This window comes from Bos indicus, chromosome 5, assembly GCF_029378745.1.
Source record: "Bos indicus isolate NIAB-ARS_2022 breed Sahiwal x Tharparkar chromosome 5, NIAB-ARS_B.indTharparkar_mat_pri_1.0, whole genome shotgun sequence".
In the NCBI taxonomy this organism is placed as follows: domain Eukaryota; kingdom Metazoa; phylum Chordata; class Mammalia; order Artiodactyla; family Bovidae; genus Bos; species Bos indicus.
The window spans coordinates 79955169-79977309 of NC_091764.1; the positions used below are offsets into that span (position 1 = coordinate 79955169).

At 38.4% G+C, this 22141-nt stretch overlaps 1 protein-coding gene across 3 annotated transcripts in view; it reads left to right on the forward strand.

The window, feature by feature from the left end:
- Positions 1-22141, forward strand: part of TMTC1 (transmembrane O-mannosyltransferase targeting cadherins 1) — a 312150-nt gene that overhangs the window by 166111 nt on the left and 123898 nt on the right. For all 3 annotated transcript variants that reach the window (XM_070789893.1, XM_070789894.1, XM_019961394.2), the window contains one exon: positions 3368-3557. In XM_070789893.1, coding sequence (XP_070645994.1) covers positions 3368-3557 — 190 coding nt within the window. The remainder of the gene's footprint in view (positions 1-3367; positions 3558-22141) is intronic.

Sequence of the window (22141 nt, forward strand, 5' to 3'; positions counted from 1 at the left end):
TTTTTATTTGAAAATATTAAGTAAGTACAAAAGGAGAGAAAATAGTGTAAAGAACCTGCTGCTGCTGCTAAGTCATTTCAGTCGTGTCTGACCCTGTGCGACCCCATAGATGGCAGCCCACCAGGCCCTGCTGTCTCTGGGATTCTCCAGGCAAGAACACTGGAGTGGGTTGCCATTTCCTTCAATGCATGAAGGTGAAAAGTGAAAGTGAAGTCGCTCAGTCGTGTCCAACTCTTAGCAACCCCATGGACGGCAGCCCACCAGGCTTCTCCATCCATGGGATTTTCCAGGCAAGAGTACTGGAGTGGGGTGCCATTGCACGTGCCCATTATCCAGTTTCAGCAATAATAGTTCATGTATAATCTTATTTAATTCATATTCCCACGCAATTCTTCCCCCTTGTTTTAGTCGATAATTCTGAAGCAAATCCAAGTCATCATGTTGTGCATTTCTAAAAGACAAGAGTCTTTAAAGAATAGAACTACAGTACTGTCCCCACACTTACAAATTAACAGTGATTCCCTATTAGCATGTCTAGTCCACATTTCAATTTTGTCCGTCTCATAAGCAGTTATTTTTAAGAGCAGTTTGTTTGAATTCCCCGTTAGACAAAATCTGCATTTGTTTGATACGTCTCGTAAGTCTTGATTCATCTGTGCCCTCGCCCATGTTTTCTTTGCCACTGCGATGTGTTCGTTGAAGACACTGCCATCGTTTGTTCTTTAACACTCTGAATTAGTGTGTTGCTTCCTTGTGGTATTATTTAACATGTTCTGGTGTTTTCTGTATTTGATATAAACTAGTAATACAGGACTTGATTAGATTTAAGTTTAATTTTCTATTTGGCAAGACCATCTTATAGATGGTGATGTGCATAATCCATCAGGAGGACATCAAGATGTTTGTTTCCCTTTCTGTGATTTTAAAATTATTTAATAAGTTCCTGGCACCTGATATAGCCAGATCATCCATTATAAAATACCCCATCAACTTTTCATCTAATAATTTCAGCAGCCATTTATAATCTTTGCCTAGATCTATTACCTCAAGAAGGAGATACTGTTTTTTAAAGTAATTTATTAAATTACTAAATTAATGTAACTGAGTGACACAGCTGCATAATTTTCTTGCTAAGTTTGGTGGCTGAACATTCTCCTTTAAAGCCAAGTCGTAAAGAATCTTTACTGAGCTAAGAAGTAAATAACATCAGCTTAGAATCTATATGAAAAGAAGCCTTAAGTGACCCAATTATCTTTCTATGGAGTTGGTATTCTCATAGGCCCAAACCTAAATGGGATATGGTGACTTTTTTGTTTTTATTTTTGTTAAATAACAAAATTTGGTGGACTTCATCAAACCACATGGACTATAACCCTCCAGGCTCCTCTCTCCATGGAATTTCCCAGGCAAGAATACTGGACTGAGTTGCCATTTCCTTCTCCAGGGGATCTTCCCAACCCAGGGATCGAATCCACATCTCTCACATTGTCAAGTGGGTTCTTTACCATTGAGCCACCAGGGAAGTCCCTTATACTGCACTGTCTGTGTGTTATTTTATTTAAAATAACAACAGAGAGGAGAGTTTTGAAACACCACTGAAACATCTGATGCATTTCTCTGCTGGGGATTGACAGTGAAGACAGTGAATAACCCCCATCACTGAGCCTCTCCCGATCACTGTTAATGATTTTTCCACTGCCAACCTTGGAACAAGAGGAGGGAAGGAAAGGAGATATGTTGGGAAGGCCTGGGAAAGGTATTTTAATCCAGAGCTACTTAACTGAAAATTTAAGGTGAACTCACTCTTAGCATTGGATTTGGCCCATCTAAGATTTCCTCTAAAAGGACCTGGTGGTGCGGGAGGTCTCTTCTTCACATTCTGCGTCCTCATGACTCTTTAATTCTATATATCTTATTTTCACTATTGGATTTTACATTCCTTAAAGGCAAGGGATTTATCTAGGTCTTTGGTTTAGTTCCATATATAATGTTAAAGATGAACCCAGCTGGACATAAGTTAGAGCAGTAAGAGCACACTTTATTCAGTAATTCCTGACAGGACAGGAGCTGAGCTCCATTCTGGTTTGCGCAGAGGTGACTAAGTACTTTAAAGAGAGAATGGTGGCGGGGAGGGGTTTGCAAATTGATGCTTGGCTGAGTCAGAGAAGTAAAACATTACAATGGACTGATCCTCTAAGTGCATTCAGGCTGTGTTTACTGGCTGGCAGTTATCACAGTTCAGATTCTGTCCTCCAGCAGACTGGGAGCCAGGCCCCATGCTCCTGGTGATGACATTTTAAAGGAACAACTCCCGGGTCCTTGAGAACAACTTCTGAGTTCTAGGAGATACATATTCCCAGTCGTAAGTGCTTTGTAGTAAATGCTCTAGGAAATGGAGGTTGGGGACCTTTTGTCATGGTTTGGCTAGAAAAGAAGTAAATTCTCCAGGCAGTGATGATCTGTCTTTCTCAGGCTGGCATTTTAATGCCAGGGGAGGAGCTGGAGTCATCCTGGGGACATGGCCTTCTGCTGCTAGAAGCCATACGAGGGTTCAGTCATCCCTTAGTGCAGAGACGTGGATGGAGTTTGCTGTATGCTGGGGTTCTGCAGTTCTCAAGGGTCTTGAACACTACTTAATGATTTGTGTAGACTGAACAAACTTAAATAAATTCCATTTCCTCTGTGCAGAAAGGGAGGGGATCAGTTAGGATGCCTTCTGCTTTACCTTACTGCCTAGACACAGCCAGGAAACAGGAGTAATATCTCCATTCATTATTTTCCTTCCTGAGGTCCACCTGGCTATTCTTATTATCAGGGACAACTGTTTGTCCCTCCTTTTGAAGGTTAGCCCCTTGATTTGTGAGAGACTTTATCTCCCTACTACAGATATTTTGATTTTTTGAGATGGTTCAAAATGGATCACTCTATTTTAAATGGTTAATATTTGCATATCTAGTGCAGGATTTGGGGCATTATTAAAAAGAGACAATTCAAATGTCTCTTACTCAGGGAATTGTACCCAATGAGGCAGCATTTCATGTCAAATACTTCCATCAAACTTTTCTTTTATACCATTTATCTCAGTTGTTATGTAAGTATTTATATGATAATTTTTAAAAATAGGTCATGGAAACTCTGTCTTCTTCATCATTGAAAGGCCAGCAGCTACCACAGTGACTAGCAGCTGTTAGATATATTGCAGAATGGTCAACTTCATGACTAAATGAATGAATCGCCTTCCATTTACCTTGTCTTTTTATAACATTTTTAGCATAGAAAGGCTATTCAGTAGAAACATGGTGAATGAATGTCTTCAGAATGTCATGGATCTCGAGTTGTGTTTTAGTGATTCTTCTTCTCTTTGTAGATTCCTTACTTATTCCTACCTCTTGGCCTTCAACGTGTGGCTTCTGCTTGCACCTGTTACCCTGTGCTATGACTGGCAGGTGGGCAGTATCCCTCTGGTAGAGACCATATGGGACATACGGAATGGAGCTACCATCCTTCTGGCAGTCGTGATGGCCTTACTGAGTCTTCATTGTCTAGCAGCCTTCAAGGTAATTTTCTTAACATTCAAATGAACACTGCATTGGAAGAAAGATGCTCTATACTCAGAAATGCTTTTTTCCTGCAAGAGAATGTGGGTCTAAATTGAATTTATCCCTCTGTCTAAAAAAAAACTTTATATTTAAAAATTTTCCAGAAAAGTAATACATATTTTGAAGACTTTAATGGGGTTAGGAGACCGAGGCTATCTTAATTATATACTTTATTGTTTCCACGAACTGTGTAGAAATTGGATCTGAAATTTAATGTTCACAAATAAGAAATTTTTTTTTCCTGCAGTGGTTGACTATTTTTTGATGCAATTGTTTTATTTCATGTAATGATAAGTGAGATATTGATAACATTGTTGTAAGTGCTTAAAATATGGTTAAGACTCTACTTACATTAATGAATGCCTGCCTGAGTGGGTTGGAGGATTCTCATTTCAAAAAATACTACTACAAAGCTTTATTAATAGTTTTATTATTGGGAACTTGGGAAAATATTGGAATATGGAAAAATTATTAACTGTAACATTTAAAAATGATCAAAGATGGCAAAGAACTCGAAAATATTTACTTATTAAAAATGGCTACAGCCTTGGGCAAGATGCTTCTTGTCTGAAGATGTTCCCATGCCCCCAGAGCAGATGTTAAAAATCCACAGGTTTACTGGCTGAAGGTGACTGATTTGTTTGGGGAAATAGTGGACCAGCTAAAAATTTAAGGGGGAGATTTTGGAGGCAAGAGAGCTATAGAAGGGCTGAGATGATACACTCTCCACACATTCATGGATGACTGAGAAAACAATTAGTGCATGTGGGATGCCCTAGAAAGCACAGCAAAATTGAAAGCCTAGGGAGGCTTACTTATTTGCTGCAAATTTGAATGAATTCTTTAACCCATATACAGGTTGGGTGGCAGAGGATAGAAATTTCACTGGCTTGAGTTGTCTGTGTTTGATCTCTGTTGAAATCATTGGCTGATCTCAAAGATATGCTGGCACAAAAGATATTCCCGTAGAGATTCAGGCAAAAGAAAGAAAGAAACCCAATGAGCAAAAATTTCAGCTGTCTACAAATTTTTCAATTTGTGTCCAGGCAAGTTTATCACATATTAAAACAGGAAACCATCAGATTTCAGAAGAGCAGAACAGAGTAGAGTTCATGGACAGAGGAGCCTGGCAGACTATAATCCATGGGGTTGCAAAGAGTCAGACACAACTAAGCGACTGAGTACACAGCAAAAACAGCATAGTTATGGCATACTATATATGGTTTTTAATCAGATTACTGGACATTCAAAGAAATAGGATAGTATGACCCAAGGTCAGGAAAAAACAGTCAGCAGAAAATGGAATAGAATTCAGATTCCAAAGTGTAAGTACACTCATACAAGCTTAATTGATTTTTGACAGTTACTAAGGTAATTCAATGGGGAAAGGATAGTCTTTTAAATAGAAGATACTGAAATAACAAATTAATCCTTACCTCATACTATACATTTAGAAAGTATTTTTAAGTGAATCATAAGTGTTAGTGTTAGTCACTCAGTCGTGCCTGACTCTTTGTGACCCTATGGACTGCAGCCCACCAGGTTCCTCTGTCCGTGAGATTTTCCAGGCAAGGATACTGGGGTGGGTTGCCATTTCCTTAAGAGTTAAGCAGAACCAAAGTTTCTAAAAGGAAATAGAAAAAGATCTTTGTGAATTTGGGTTCAACAAAGATTTTTATGATACATAAAGTATAAATTATTTTTTAAGAGTTGGTTAATTAGACATCATTAGGGTTAAAAGCTTTGTTCCTCAAATGATAATGTTAATTAAATCAAATGGCAAGCTACAAATTGGGAGAAAATATTTGCTGGGATATTTAAAGAGTTGTGAAAATGCAATAATAAGAAAAACAGCTCATTTAAAATGTTCAAGAGATGCAAATGGATACTTCACAAGAAAAGATATACAAAGGTTAATAAGCACATGAAAAAATGCTTGGCATCATTAATCATTAGGGAAATTCAAATTAAAAACACAAAGGGAACTACTCTACATCCTCTAGAATAACTATAATTAAAAAAATTCACAATACTAAGTGTTGGCCAAGAATGGGGAGCAACTGGAGGCCTCATGTATTACTGGTGAAAATGGTCCAGTCACTTTGGGAATATTCAGCAGTTTGTTATTATTAAAAAGTTAAACATAAAAACAGACAATTCTACTCAGTATCCACTAAAAGGAGATGGAAACTTCTGTCTATACAAAAGTCTTACAAGTAGTCATAGAAGCTTTATTTGTACTAACTGAAAAATAAAAATAATCTAGTGACTTTACGTTGTAAATGGATAAACTTAATGCAGTAAATTATTGAAAAAATTTAAAGGAACAAATAATGCACTGATGCATAAATCAACATAAATGAACCTCAAATACTAAGTGAAGGGAACCCGGCATATAAGATCACATACTGTTTAATTCCATTCATATGAAATGTCTGTCATTATAATTTTACCTTTCCTAGAGTTTTCTATGTCTAGAAAAGGCAGAATTATAATGACAAAAAACCTGGGTTTGGGGATTGACCGTAACTTGTGAAGGAACTTTTTGGGGTGTTGAATGCTTTCTAAAATTTGACTGTGTGGTTGTTGAACTACATACATTTACCAAAACTCACCAGAATATATGTATAAAATGGGTGGATTCTATTGTATGTGAATTGTATCAATAAAGCTATATTTAAAAAATACTAAAATGTTGCAAATAGATTAAAGATTGAAATGAATACATAACTGAAAATAAAATATAAAACATACTATGTGATCCTAAAAGTGTGATGAAAAAGTCTTTGTTTTTTTACTTGAGGTGAAACTTGCATGACATATAATTAACCATTCTAAAGTATACAGCATTGTGGTACTTAGTGTGTTCACAGTCTTGAATAGTTCACTGCTCTATTTCAGAGCTCTTTCATAACTTCATTAAAAACACTCATGCATATTAAGTAATAACTCCCAACTCTCCCTACCCCATCCCCTGGTAACCTCTAATCTGCTTTCTGTCTCTGTGGATTTGCATATTCTGGATATGAAATAAATTATACAATAACTGCAAAAATATAATATGTAACCATTTATGTCTGACTTCTTTCACTTTGTGTGGTACTTTGAAATTCATGCTAATTATAGTGTGTATCAATACTCTGTTCCTTTTATGGCTGAATAATATTGGATTTTGTATTATTTTGTTTAAAGCATGGTGGGCATGAAGAAGTATTTGCATCTCCTTAATGATCAGTGATGAACATCTTTTCATTTGCTTATTGGCCATCTGTGTATCTTTTTTTGGAGAAATGTCTATTCAAGTCCTTTGGTCTTTTTTTTTTTTTTTAATTTGGTTATATTTTTGATGTTGAGTTATAAGAATTCAGAATATTAAATTCCCAACAGATAGATGATTTGGAAATATTTTCTCCCATTCTTTAGGTTTTCATTTCACATTGTTAATAATGTCCTTTAATGCACAAAAGTTTTTTTAATTTAATGAAGTCTGATTGCTTTCTTTTGTTATTCATTACTTTTGGTGTTAAATCTAAAACTCACATTTGAGGTCATAAAGATTTCTGACTTTGTTCTCTTCTAAAAGTTTCATAAGTTTTAGCTCTGATATTTAGGTTCGTAATCCATTTTGAGTTAATTTTGTATATGAGCACAAATTTCGCCTTCGTGGTAAAGCCTACCATAACTACTCTGTTTAAAATGCAAACATATACCCTCTACTCCACATCTTATCTCCCTAAACTTTTCTTCACTATATTTCCAATAGTTATATAACTTGGTGATTTTACCTATTGGAGTAGTAAGCCCCATGAGAACAGTAATTATTTTCTATTTTGTTTAATGCCATGTTTCTAACACTGAGTTGCTACCTCCAAAATTTATTATCTAAATTTTATTGTTATCTAAATGAATAAAACCATAAAAAGTTAGCAACTCTATTTATATTTTGGTATGCAGAACCTTTTTTTTTTAAGGTGAACTATATCTAAAGCCTATAAAAAGACCATAGTCAATACCAGTATGAAGTGTTAGAGGGTCAATATAAGGTTTGTTTGATTTTTTTTTAATATAAATTTATTTATTTTAATTGGAGGTTAATTACTTTACAGTATTGTATTGGTTTATTAGAGTCTGGCCTTTTCTTGTGGTTTGACATGCCTGCTATATTGGTATTGATCTGCAGGAGCAAATATAGTAGAGTGCTGGACCGGTATGTCAGGAAGGGTTTTTCTTGGCTCCCTCCCAACTAATTAAAGGGAGTGTTGCATCCCCACAGGCTGTCACCTTGGTCACGTTATGTTAAAGATGTACCTTAATGATGGCAGTAGAGCCCTACATACACAGGCAAGCCTTGGCTGTCCCCAGAGTGTCTTTGATAACATGATAAATGAGTAGAAACTTCTCCGTTGGAAGGCTATTAGTCCTTTTCTTTCATGGAATTTGTTCCAAAGTCACTTTCTTGCATCTGGAAAAACATTAGCAAAGCATTCCAGCTGTGGTGATAGTAAGATTGATCTCTTCTGTGATGGCTTTCATCTTGAAAATTCTTTGCAAACATTAACTAAAGCCGCTGGCAATTTTTGGAGCCTACTTGCACTTTCTACATTTTCTTCTTTCAGAGCTTGGAGACAGAGGTTTGGCATCTAGCTCGTGTTTATGTGGCCTGGCCTCTCTGTTCTTGATCTACTTACACATTGGAAGGTCTTAAGAGTCAGATTGTCCTGCTAGTTAGTAACTTCTTGAAGTGGGGATAATCCTATTTATTCTATGTGATGATCAGTTACTAAGGACATGATCCTCAGGGCTTTGACGCATGACAATAAGCAGTAGAACCAAGATTTTATGAAAATAGAGGTACTGCTTATGGATATTCTTCTGTGCTAAAAAGGAACAGTGGATGAAATGTTTGTAGTAATATCAACAAAATAAACCCAACTCTCTCCACCTAGAATATTTCCAAATGATGTGTGTACTATATTAATGTATTGAAATTATTTTATAACCCCGACTATTTCTTTAAATTTTGAGATAATAAGTCCATATGATACATTACGAGGGGAAAAATGCTTGGATAAACAAGCATAGACATTGAGTCCTGGGAATCATGGAAAATATTTCTTTTATTTTCACCTTTGTTTGATTCTCAATCATACAAAATCCACCCTGACTTATCCTCAGAGGACAGTATGTTCTCTTTAGCCTCACTACATCTTCCTCTTTAATTCTCATAATGTTGATTGAATATCTACTTTTTGCCAGGATTACAGCTGTAAACAGAATGGTCTTGCCTACATAGAGCTTACACTTAACCACTTAAAATTTGTCGTTACGTGCCAGCCATCAGTAGGGGCTATGAGGAGGTCAGGGTCGACCTCACAGATGTTATGACACTTGAGCAGAGACATAAAGGAAGTGAAGGAATGGGCCATTTGGCTGCTTGGGGAGGATTGTTTCAAGTAGTAGGAAAGCAAGTGCCAAGGCCCTGAGGCAGGAACGTACTGGAGAGTTTACAGAGCAGCAGGGAGACCGACACAACTGTAGCAGAGTGGGCCAAAGTCAAACCAAAGGAAATGATTTCAAGGAGATGAGGGTGTGTGTGTGTGTTTGTGGAAGGCAGGAGGCGAGGGCTGAAGATAAAGGGCAGTCTTAGCATCCACAATGCATGTGTAAGACATACACAAATTTCTTTTGCTAATATTTATTAACCAATTTTGGGGGGAGGGCATAACTTTGGGGCAATATATATGCTTACACTCTTTTTTCTCCTCCAGTTTACCAACATCACTTCTTTTATCTTACCTTGTCATCACCCAGGGCACTGGAGGAAGGGGATATAATCTACCCTGTTACAGTTGTATTTACACTTAATGAATTTTTCTGGAAAACATTACAAAACTACAAAGTACCACGTGTTAAGAAATAAAACAGCCATTATTTCCCAGTCCCCAGCCACAACCCGAGTCCCACTCTGCAGGCCGGCTTTGAATATTCGTCCTTGCACATTTTTTGCACTTATTGAAAGCAAAAGCAAATTCTCTCTCATACAAGTTAAGTTGCATATCATTATAAATTGCAGGCCCTTCCAGGCCACTTCTACAGCCAGTTGGAGTGTCCTGGTAGGTAAAGCAACTCAGAGATCCTGTGTTAGAATTTTTTTTTATTATTGGAGTATCATTGTTTTACAGTGTTATGTTTCTGCTGTGCAGCAAAGTGAATCAGTTATACATGTACATAGATGCTCTCTGTTTTTAGATTTCCTTCCCATTTAGGTCACCGCAGAGCACTGAGTAGAGTTCCCTGAGCAATGTAGCATGTTCTCATTCATTATCTATTTTAACCATAGTGCCTGTAGTGTATATATGTCGATCCCAATCTCCCAATTCATCCCACCTCCCCTTTCCCCCCTTGGTGTCCATGAGTTTATTCTCAACGTCTATGTCTCTATTTCTACTTTGCAAATTGGTTCATCTCAGATGTTTGAATTTTGACAAGCTCTTGTCCAGGGTTGACTGGGAGAACTAGGGCTCAGAATCTAAAGGTTTAAAGATTGTTTCTAATTTGTCCCATTTTTATGGCATAAGAAATTTAAGACCTCAGGAAGTCATTTATTATTTATCATAAAAGAGCTCACTTGTGTCTGAGAGTTTAAATATGAACTTCATCTTACTCTGTGCTTTTCCATCTCCTCTTCCTGTTTACACCTTTAATTCATGAGGAATGCATCTGAGCTCATAGTACATAATGTAGAGAACAATCTAGAAATTCATTATTGGATTGAATTCTTTTTAACAATGACTTTTAAAATGAACTAATTTGCTCTCACTCATTGTGATGAGGATAATCACTCTGTTGGAAGGTGTGCACAGTAGAGATTAAGAGCACTTAAGACGTCAAGGCTGGTTATTCCATTCTTACCTGTGAATAGTGTATGTCTGGATACCAGGAGAACAACAGGACGAAAATGTACTTGGTTTTTTCTTACAGATTGTGCATTAGACTATTGACTTGCAATAGTGACAGAGATCAGGAAAGTTTGGATTAATTTGGATTGTTTAAAGTAGTTAATACCATTGGTCCTGCTCTTTATGCTTATCCTTTCCCATGTCCTTTAATGTGACAGAGGAAACACCACTATATATTTAAGAGTAATTTATGTTATTGATTCTCCATTACATTTTCAGAGAGAATCTTGAGATGTTAAGTTTTTATATCTTTTATAGTATTGAGGATGCTTATAAAAGTTAAAACCTGAGGGAAAAAAGGGAGATGTTAATGATAGCCAGCTTTCCTAATAATGACCTCAACAAAAAGGTGTGCTTTGAGAACACACATCAAGCAGGGAAGTCTCCTCCCTCAGGTATGAGGTTTTAAAATTGGTTTTGTTTGGTTGTTTTGTTTTCATTTTCAGTAGGGGTCACAGCTTTGTCCCAGGTTTTCCATTCGTAGTCTTCCACATCATTCCCTTGAAACAAGCAAAATCATTGGCTGTATCTCTGGGCCCTGCAAAACCAGTCAGATTCTGAGATTTGCCTGGCAATGAATGTGCAGCCTGCCCAGTGGAGGTGACCACCAGTGATGACTTGATGGAAATGGAGAAGCAGGGCTGCATGGGGGCCCTTCTCTGGGAGGCAGCTGTGGGATTTCTGGGATCTCCCTTCATGCCTGTTTCCAACCTTGCTCTTGAATAGCCTCCACACTAGCAAAGTAATGCTCAAAATTCTCCAAGCCAGCCTTCAGTAGTATGTGAACCATGAACTTCCAGATCAAGCTGGGTTTAGAAAAAGCAGAGGAACCAGAGATCCAATTGCCAACATCCGTTGGGTCACCAAAAAAGCAACAGAGTTCCAGAAAAAAACATCTACTTCTGCTTTATTGACTATTCCAAAGCCTTTGGCTGTGTGGATCACAGCAAACTGGAAAATTCTTAAAGAGATGGGACTACCAGACCACCTGACCTGCCTCCTGAGAAATCTGTATGCAGGTCAAGAAGCAACAGTTAGAACCAGACATGGAACAACAGACTGGTTCCAAATCATGAAAGGAGTACATCAAGGCTGTATATTGTCACTCTGCTTATTTAACTTATATGCAGAGTACATCATGAGAAATGCTGGGCCGGATGAAGCACAGCTGGAATCAAGATTGTCAGGAGAAATATCAGTAACCTCAGATATGTAGATGATACCACCCTTATGGCAGAAAGTGAAAAAGAACTAAAGAGCCTCTTGATGAAAGTGAAAGAGGAGAGTGAAAATGTTGGCTTGAAACTCCATATTCAGAAAACAAAGATCATGGCATCTAGTCCCATCACTTCATGGCAAATAGATGGGGAAACAATGGAAACAGTGACAGACTTTATATTGGGGCTCCAAAATCACTGCAGATGGTGACTACAGCCATGAAATTAAGAGATGCTTGCTCCTTGGAAGAAAAGTTATGACCAACCTAGACAGCATATTAAAAAGCAGAGACACTACTTTGTCAACAAAGGTCCATCTAGTCAAGGCTATGGTTTTTCCAGTAGTCGTGTAGGGATGTGAGAGTTTGACTATAAAGAAAGCTGAGCACTGAAGAATTGATGCTTTTGAACTGTGGTGTTGGAAAAGACCCTTGAGAGTCCCTTGGATATCTAGGAGATCCAACCGGTCCATCCTAAAGGAAATCAGTCCTGAATATTCTTTGGAAGGACTGATGCTGAAACTGAAACTCCCAATACTTTGGCCAACTGATGTGAAGAGCTGACTCATTGGAAAAGACCGTGATGCTGGGAAAGATTGAAGCCGAAAGGAGAAGGACATGACAGAGAATGAGATGGTTGTTGGCAACAATGACTCAATGGACATGAGTTTGAGTAAGCTCTGGAAGTTGGTGATGGACAGGGAGGCCTGGCGTGCTTCAGTCCTTAGGGTTGCAAAGAGTTGGATGTAACTGAGTGACTGAACTGATCTGAACTGAACTGATGCTAGTGTTACCACAGCCCCCATCAATATACTCAGTGAAAGAGCAAACAGATGGACAAACAGAAGATCTCTCTTTTATTAACCACCCCCCCCCCACACACACACACATGTCCACAAGGAGGGAAGATTGGAAAGTGATTATTTTCTCGTTGACATTCTTGCCTTATTCCCCAAAGTACTTGTAACAGGAGTAACTTATGAGAATAATATAATACAGTATGGCAGAGCAAGAGGCAAACTTTTCTCTCCTTTTGGTGAAGAACTAGGTATAAATGTTTGAGGCTTTGTCATATAGTCTGTCATAACTCTTCTGCTCCACCATTGTCACATACATTATCTGACCCCTGGTGTACTACCATAGATTCACATGGTTGAACTAAAACATGCTTTTAGATTTCTGGAAGTTAGAAAACTAGTTTAGTTTAGAAGCTAAACTTTTCATTTAGCTCAGCCAAACAGTACGTTAAGGTATTATTGTGTCACGTAGATCATTGTGGAATAGCTCTTTTAAGTTCTAGAAGAGCCATTATGAGCAACATGTTTTAATATACCAAATGGTAAAATAAAATTGAACTTGAGGAATGAAGATTGCAGTTAATGGTAAATGGCTCTGTGCCAATGTTGATGGGTATTTTCCTTTTCTTCTGGCCTACATTTCTCTTTTCGGTTCCCATTCTCTGAAAACTTCACATTCTCCATCCTTTTTCTGTCCTCAATTTATGAGAATCCTCCTCATACTATTTTACAGGTCCAATCTTTCCAGCCCATTTACAACCCGTCCAGTTTTTCCTGCTCTGGGACCCCTGCAGGCACTGAGAGAAGAGGTCCTGTGGTGTCTTGCCATGGTCCATCTGTGTGTGACCACCAAGACTTCAGGAGAGCCATTGTCTTAGAGGTCTCTGTTTCAAATTTGGCCAGCCTAGTTGATCCAGCCTCTTCTTACTGCCCTCAGTTGACTTCTCCACTTGCCACTTTTTACCTGTAGTGATAACATCCTACTACTTGGGTCACAGTTTTCCAAGTCAGTTGTTCAGTCACCCAGTCCTGTCTGACTCTTTGCGACCCCATGGACTGCAGCATGCCAGGCCTCTCTGTCCCTCACCCCACCTAGCGAAAGGTGTTCAAGTCAGTACCTGTAGTCAATTTTGGCCATGCTCTGAAGCTCAGATTTCAGCTTCTATCATTTTTCTGATGAAAGTTGGAAGATGAGGCACTTATGCTTCCTCAGATGTGATTTTGAAAAGTAGAGAAGTTGAATTTTCACTTTATTTTAAAATGAAACACATTCAAAGATCCATTGCTGCTGTCTCTTCCCACATGTTTTTACATCACTGCTTTGCCATATATGATACAAATTGTGACTTATGTTCAGTCATGGTAATTTCATCTGGTAGTCTAAGTTAAATTCGTAATGACCATCTTCCAGTGGGAGCCATTCTTCTCCAGGTTGGAGGCAGCCCAGGTGTGGAGGAGTACTGCCCCAAGTTCCAGACCCAGAGTCCCAGGGCTGGGATGAGAGAAAGCTGCAGAGTAGAGTGATTAGTGCTTATCTGAGTCAGGCCGGGCTGGGCCCCTGCCCACTGTGAGTTCACCTTGTTTAACCCTGTTCTTACACTGTCCTGTCAAGTCATTGTGAAGCTGAACCAGGGCAAGCCATGCTGGACACTCAGCACAGTGGCTGACATGTGGGGAACACTGAGTACCCTGCAGCTGGTTTTTTATTCCTTGTCATCATCATCACCATTACCATCATCTAGAAATCATCACAGTTAAAAATCAGGAGCACAATCAGGGCTTTTATTTCCATTTTGTAGAAATAACCAGACTTGAACAAAATGTAACCCAGTTGACTGCTTTTTTAAAATTATATATATATTTCAACTTACAATTACACTTTAGATCATCAAAAATATTTATAATACTACCGCAGATTGATCCTGCCTTCCCACCTCCCCTTCTTTCCCCATCCTAGGTAACAGAGGTTAAATTCTTGGCCTGAGATCTTAATAGTAGAAACATACTTGAAGATTTTTAATGATTAAGCATATTTTAGAATTTGGAAGTAGATATGTGCAAATATTGGAGAAGGCAGTGGCACCCCACTCCAGTACTCTTACCTGGAAAATCCCATGGACGGAGGAGCCTGGTAGGCTGCAGTCCTTGGGGTCGCTAAGAGTCAGACACAACTGAGTGACTTCACTTTCACTTTTCACTTTCATGCATTGGAGAAGGAAATGGCAACCCACTCCAGTGTTCTTGCCTGGAGAATCCCAGGGACGGTGGAACCTGATGGGCTGCTGTCTGTGGGGTTGCACAGAGCCGGACACGACTGAAGCGACTTAGCAGCAGCATGTTCAAATATAATAGAAAGGCAGAATCCTAAGATAAAACTATTTAGTTAAAAAATGAATGTTAATCAAGGGAAAGAAAATAGTGACAAATATCACTAAATTATTTACAAATGAACATTGGAGTCATCACCTAAACCTCCAAATTATAGAAATATTATAGATTTTAAAGATATTTGAAAGTTTACCAGAATAGGCAAGATATAAGAAAAGAATCATTTTCTTTTATTGTTGTTTTTAAAACCTGTTACTGTCATTGCTAGATTTCTCCATTCTACTCAGTCCTGGGTATTGAAACAAAATAGCCATTGGAAATGCAACATTTTATTCAGTGGCTACCTGAAAATCAGAGATCCCTGTGCAAAGTCTTCCCAAGGCATTCTTTGTTGTCCGTTACTAATACCTCACCTGGGAAGTCATTTCTCTTTGTGATGTATCTGAACCTCGTGCAGATCTTTCTCATATAGGACACAGTTCGGTTGTAATGCTATGCTTGGCTTTTGATCTGGCCTGGCAGGAGTTTTTTCATATCATTAAATAATTTGTTTTATTCTTTGCCTTCACAGGGCAGTTACATTTTCACAAGTCACAATCTTTATTAAGAAAGTGACTTACTTACCCCTCTTATGTTTATACCTTAGTTGGAAACCTCACTGAAATTATTAATGAAAGAATTAGATAGTTGTGTAATGGGAAAAAGGAGTTTCAGACATCAGTAACAGTTTTATTTTTCTTGATTGTATGCTTTATGATTCTTAGCATGATTTTATAGTCTATATTATTATTTGCTTTTACTCAGAATAATTGTCACCTTTTAAGTGATAATCTTAGTTTTTAGCACATCCTATTATTTCTTTTAACTTAATGATTCATACTGTCATAAAAGCAACTTATTACCACCTAGCCTTGCAATGCTTCTGATTGTTTTAAACACTTATAAAGGTCAAAAGATGTTTTTGTAACTCCTGGAGTCATTCTGTCCTTATTATTTCCATTGAGAACATGACATTTCTATTTAAAGGAGCCCACCCTTTCCATACTGTTTGAAGAAAACCATGAAATATATAATTAGGATGACCCGAGATAAAAGCAGCTAAAGTAAGTTTCTCTAAACAGAAAACCCATTGAGAATAGCTTTTTGTATTAGAAGATAGAAAAGAGGCTGAAGTGACTGATAGCCAGATTCTGTAGGTGGTTTGTTCCAAGTTCTGTGCACAAGGAACTTATAAAGGGATGGCAAATGTGATAAATGCAACCTGGGGAGAATCATTCACCCCATTAAGAAATAAATAAATAAAACTAAAATGCCTTACTTTTGCATATGCTTTGCCTAAAGAGGCAGCATAGAGTATTAGAAGGAAAACAAGTTTGTTATATGAGCTTCTACGTGTCTATATTTACATTATTACACATTAAAATGTTGACAATAGGGTCTTCAAACTTTTTTTCTTACCTAAAATGTAATAAGAATAAGTGAAATAATATATAGGGTACCTGGGGTTGTTTAGCAGGGAACTTGCTATATAAATGCATTACCACATGGTATTTCAAACCAACAGTCTGCATTTTTACTCCTGAACTTACTCTTTCATTGTTTCCCTGACAATTTTCCACCTCTGTACGTTCTACTAGTTGCCAAGGCCAAAATTCTTGGGGTTTTCTTGTTGCCTCTCTGTCTCGCTCTCTAATATCACATTCAACCCATCAATAAATCTGGTCAACTCTTGTTTCAAAGTATATCCAGAATCTGACCATTTCTCACTGCCATCACCCTGGTCCAAGCCATTCTCTCACCTAGATTGTTGCCATAACCTAACTAGGTGGCCCGCGTCCATCCTAGTGCCAGTGGTCCATACCACTCTCCATACAGTGACCACCATGATTCATTAAAATGCAAATTAGATCATGCCCTTTTTGTACTTAAAGTCTTTCAGTGGCTCCATATTTTTCTCAAAGTCATAGTAGTCTTATAGTGGCCTAAAGATTCTACATGCTCTTGTCCCACCCCATTGTTTTTCTTGTGTCTTGAATTCATGTCTTCCTATGAAATGAATACTGTGGCTGACTTCATCTTTTGAAGTCTTTGCTTAATTGCCACCCTCTCAACAGGGCGTACTCTATCCACCATGTTTAGAATTGCATCCCTCTTCTTGTCTACTCATCCTCTGTTTCCGATATCCCTCACCAGATTCTTATTTTTTTCCTCTCTGGAAAGGCAAGAGTTTTGTTTGGTTGGTTGGCTTTGCTAACTGATATATGCCAGAGAGCCTAGAATAGTGCCTGGAAAATACAGAGAAGATGGAAGTGATTGACTGCTAAATTCTTTAAGTGATTGCCTATAAGCACATTGCCCAAAGGGATGATAAAAGAAGGCAGTAATATGTTTGTTGAATGAATGAGTAATCAGTGATAGTGTTATACCAAGAGACTCATTGCTGAGGATGGAAAAGTTCTAACGAGGTGGATGAAACTGGAGCCTATTATACAGAGTGAAGTAAGCCAGAAAGAAAAACACCAATACAGTATACTAACACATATATATGGAATTTAGAAAGATGGTAACAATAATCCTGTGTACGAGACAGCAAAAGAGACACTGATGTATAGAACAGTCTTATGGACTCTGTTGGAGAGGGAGAGGGTGGGAAGATTTGGGAGAATGGCATTGAAACATGTATAATATCATGTATGAAACAAAAAAAAAAAGAATACCTTGAGGAAGAAAATTAATTAGAGGACGTATCCTGTGGTAGCCTTGATGTTCAGGCACTTTGTGTGTCTCATGGCAGAGGCCAGGAGTCTGAGCAGCATGACTAGCTGCAATTAGCAGCTACCTATATATAGCTGTGTGTTGGAAATGGAAACTGGTCTTAAAAGCTGACAAGGTGTTCAGAGACAAGCAGAATAAATTTGTAGGTGCAGGATGATGTGTTTAGAAAAGAAAAGCCTAGAAGAAATGATAAGTTGAGGTATTCAGTATTTAATTTATTGATCATTCATTGGTTTCAAACAATATGCTGAGTATAGACAATAAAAATAGAAGAAAATCAGACGGTAAAGAATCTGCCTGTAGTGCAGGAGACCTGGGTTCGATCCCTGGGTCAGGAAGATCCCCTGGAGAAAGAAATGGCAACCCTCTCCAGTATTCTTGCCTGGAGAATTCCATCGACAGAGGAACCTGATGTGGGCTACAGTCTGTGGGGTGGCAAAGAGTCAGACACAACTGAGCAACTAACACTTTTTTCAGAATAAATTTGTAGGTGAAGGATGATAGGTTTAGAGAGGAAAAGACCAGAAGGAATGATAAGTTAAAGTATTCAGGTTTTAATTTATTGATCCTTTATTGGTTCCAAACAATATGCTGAGTATGGAAAATAAAAATAGAGGAAAGCTCTATTTTTACCTTGAAGAGCTGTTTCCTCCACTTTCAGTCCATTACCCCACCTCTGAGAGAATTATCCTTCTAAACACAGACGTGCTTCTCCACTGCCGAGAAACCTTCCTATTCTCAGGATTTATCCTGGCAGAAGCCAAGGCTATGCTGATAGATGACTCAATCAAGTTCTTTGGATGTGTAGTGATTTTTTTTTTACATGGAAAGTGACAGTCAAGTATTCTACATCTACAAAAGATAAACATAAAATGTGCTTCACCTGTAGTGTGAAGGCTCTAGAAGAGATGTAGGGAAGATTTCTGTTTGGCAGAAACTTGGTGTGATGATCTGGGGGACAGGTTACAGGTGGTACAGAATCTGCCTGCAATGCAGGAGATGCAAGCTCGATCCCTGGGTCAGGAAGATCCCCTGGAGAAGGAAATGGTAACCCACTCCAGTATTCTTGCCTGGAAAATCCCATGGTCAGAGGAGCCTGGCAGGCTACAGTACATGGGGTCACAAAGCACACACATACACAGACGCACACACAGAAACTCCTAATATGGAAACTTTTCTTTTTAACTTCATTCTGCTTGAGCGATTTTTACTTGCATTTCTCAAAATATGTTCTATCATCATACAGGTCATTAAGTAAGGTTACTCTAAGTAAAGATTCTGCATTTCAGAAACACTTGGTTTAGAGAAGTTAAACATTTTTCTCTACTGAGGGACTCTATAAACCCCTTTACCATGGTATAAGCAGCATTTTGAGTTTCTAAATGGGGTATATGTAGTAAGTGGCATTTCTTAAATTTATTTGATTTTGGAGTCTTTTTTAGGGCTTTCTTGCAGGATCAGTGCTCTGGTGGCATGTTTTGGGAAATATTGACTTGGAGATATCAGGGTGGGTGGCTAAGTGAATTTTGAGAGTCCTTTCTTGGGCAGTGTTTGAATACTTTCTTGCTGCCATATTTGTACTGTCAAAAACAACAGCCACCACCACAGCATCAACAAAACCATTTTTGTGTTACATTCCCTTTAGCAATACCATCTGTTAAAGGATTCCTTTGAGACCCTTCCTTTTAGAGATATAGTTTCTAAAAGTCAACAGCAAGGGAGAGGTAAGGCCTTGAAACAGATTCCTGGAGCCTTGGTTTTCATCAGATTGAGGTTGTAGTTAGATTTGAGGCAGTGACTATCATTTCTAAGGGTCATGATGAGATGTGGACACTGCATGGCCATCCTTCAGATGCCACCATTTGGGGAAGTGAGTATCACATCAAGCAGACAGTTTCCCAAGGGAGACCAGAGTGACATGGCATGTATCTCTGCACATGTGCTCCTTGTAACTGGAGCAGTTTTTTAAATGTATCTTTATTTGCTTCACTGTTGTTTTGTTTTTGTTTTTTTTGTTTTTGTTTTTGTTATTTAATTGAAGGATAATTGCTTAGCAATATTGCTAAGTTAGTTTCTGCCATACATCAACATGAATCTACCATAGGTATACATATACCCCCTCCCTCTTGAACCTCTCTTTCATCTCCCACCCCATCCCAACAGAGCAATGGATTTGAGCTCCTTGAGTCATACAGCAAATTCCCCCTGGCTATCCAATTTTATATATGATAGTGCATGTTTCCACGCTCCTCTCTCCATTCATCCCACCCTCTTCTTCCCCTCCTGTGGGTACACCCTTGTGCTCTATGTCTGTGTCTTCATTGCTGCCCTGCAGAAAGGTTTATCAGTACCATCTTCCTAGGTTCCATGTATATACGTGTTAAGTGTTAGTATGCAATATTTATTTTTCTCTTTCTCTTACTTCACTCTGTGCTGTTGTTTTAAAAAGAAGGTGCTTGACAGAAGACTGTGTGCCTTACCGGAGTGGAAAGTGAGCGGTTCTTCCTAAGAACAAAGCTCCTTTCATGGTAGATTCTTATAGAAAGACTGGAGGACAGAGAAAAGACTTCCTGGGGCTTCACGAAAAGCCAGTATGTGACTGTTTGATGATAAATTGTTGCACTTTTGGCAGAACTTCATGTAAAACTTGTGTTCATCTTTGTGTCTTGTATGGCTCCCATTGCCAGAGGCCAGAGTATTTACAGAAAGGCCTGGCAACTTTCGATGGCCAAATTGGCCTAGTCACTTTGTGCCCTGTCCCCTGGCATTTGGTATTAAAAAGTGGTTAACTGGGAACAACATTATTAACATCAGTCTCCCTGGCATTGCCTTGAACATTCTCTCCTTCCAGGGCACCATAGTTCCTTTTGATGTGGGTGACTCAGGCCAGCAAACTCTAGTTTTCTCCTGTTGCAGAGGTACTTGCTCTGTCAGTGTCTTTACTTGGGGTTAAAACACTTTTACCCTTTGTTTTGCCGTCTGAAAGATTTCTTCTTTTATCTTGTAAAAATTTCCCAAGGAGAAACTGACTCTCAATCAGTGATTAGGGGGTGGAATTCTTACTTTTATGTCAAGATTCATATGGGTCCTATGCTGCTTTTCTCTTATATGCACTTTAGAGATTTATGCTGTTGTGGTTTAGTAGAAAGGAGGCCTTATTGAAGCAATGACAATAGGTGCTGGAATGTCTGAACTTAGAAAATTACAAGTACTTGATACTATATTAAAACCTCGGGCCTCTGTTTCCATCCTTTGTTGCATTCATTAATCCATTAAATTTGCCCTTTTAGGCTGTGGTAGATAGGCTGTTCAGATGCACAGTTCAAGGTAAGGGAAGAACATTATTTAATCATGTCAGTTACTTGTTAAAAAAAAGAGAGAGAGAGAGAGCTTTAACAACTTCTGATAAAGCAAAGTGATCCATCACGCTTTTATTACTATATGTTTCAGAAGCAGGAAAGTGGGTCTTGTCAAAGAGATCCAACATATTTTGAATATAGAAGATTCTTTGATTTTGGAGGAGTACATTGATGGATAGTAGGAATCATATCCATTATTAATAGCAGTTACTTCAGAAGCTCAATTGACAAGTTAAAATTCACTTTTTTTTTTAGCTGTTGAGAGAAGCCACTAACTTTCTTATTACTTTCACACTTGTAACCTTGAAGTAAGCCAAACTGTAATTTGTTTGATAAAATATGATGAATTATTATTGTCTTTAAGGAATGCTGCTCTAAAACTTTTGCATCTTTACTGTGTGGAACTGTATGGGGTTTTTGTGGTTCCTTCTCCTTGTTCATTTTAGATTACAGAAGGGAGGGACTGTCCTCTGTGTGACAATCCAAAGTGGGAAGATGAATCATACCTCTGAGTGAGTGTGACTCACAGTGTGAAAAAAGTAACAATCATGTCTGTTTCTTAACAGAAAATAAGTCTATAGCATCCTGCTTTGAAAAGTTTTGGCAGAGGGACATCTTAGAAATGTTTAAACAGTAGTCATAGGTAGAAGACCACTTCTGCCAGGCATGTATATTGCCATAGGAACAAAGTTATTTATAAAATGCATCTAATTTATCCTCTGCCTCCATTTCCTTGTCATCAAAACTGAATTCACGCATGACCTCACTTGCAAGGTTAAATCCACCCTGGTTCTTAACTGAATTCTTACAGAGGGAAAAAAAATGGTTAATTGTTTCTGCCTCCCTCCTGCCTAAGGTCACTTAGTGTTACTGTTCTCCACAGAGAATTCAGTAGCATTACCTGAGACATTTTTGTTTCACTAGCCAGAGCTGGATGCAGGGAGCATGGTGGAAGACCCGGACCCCTAAGTGGTGGCCTTTTCTCCTTTCTACCCTGGACAAGCTCCAGGCACAAGAGTGAGCTTCTGCTGACAGTTTTCTCTTCTTGGACCCACAGGGCCCCTGTGCGGTACACCACTCACCCTCCTCTGGACAGGGCCTCCCCTGA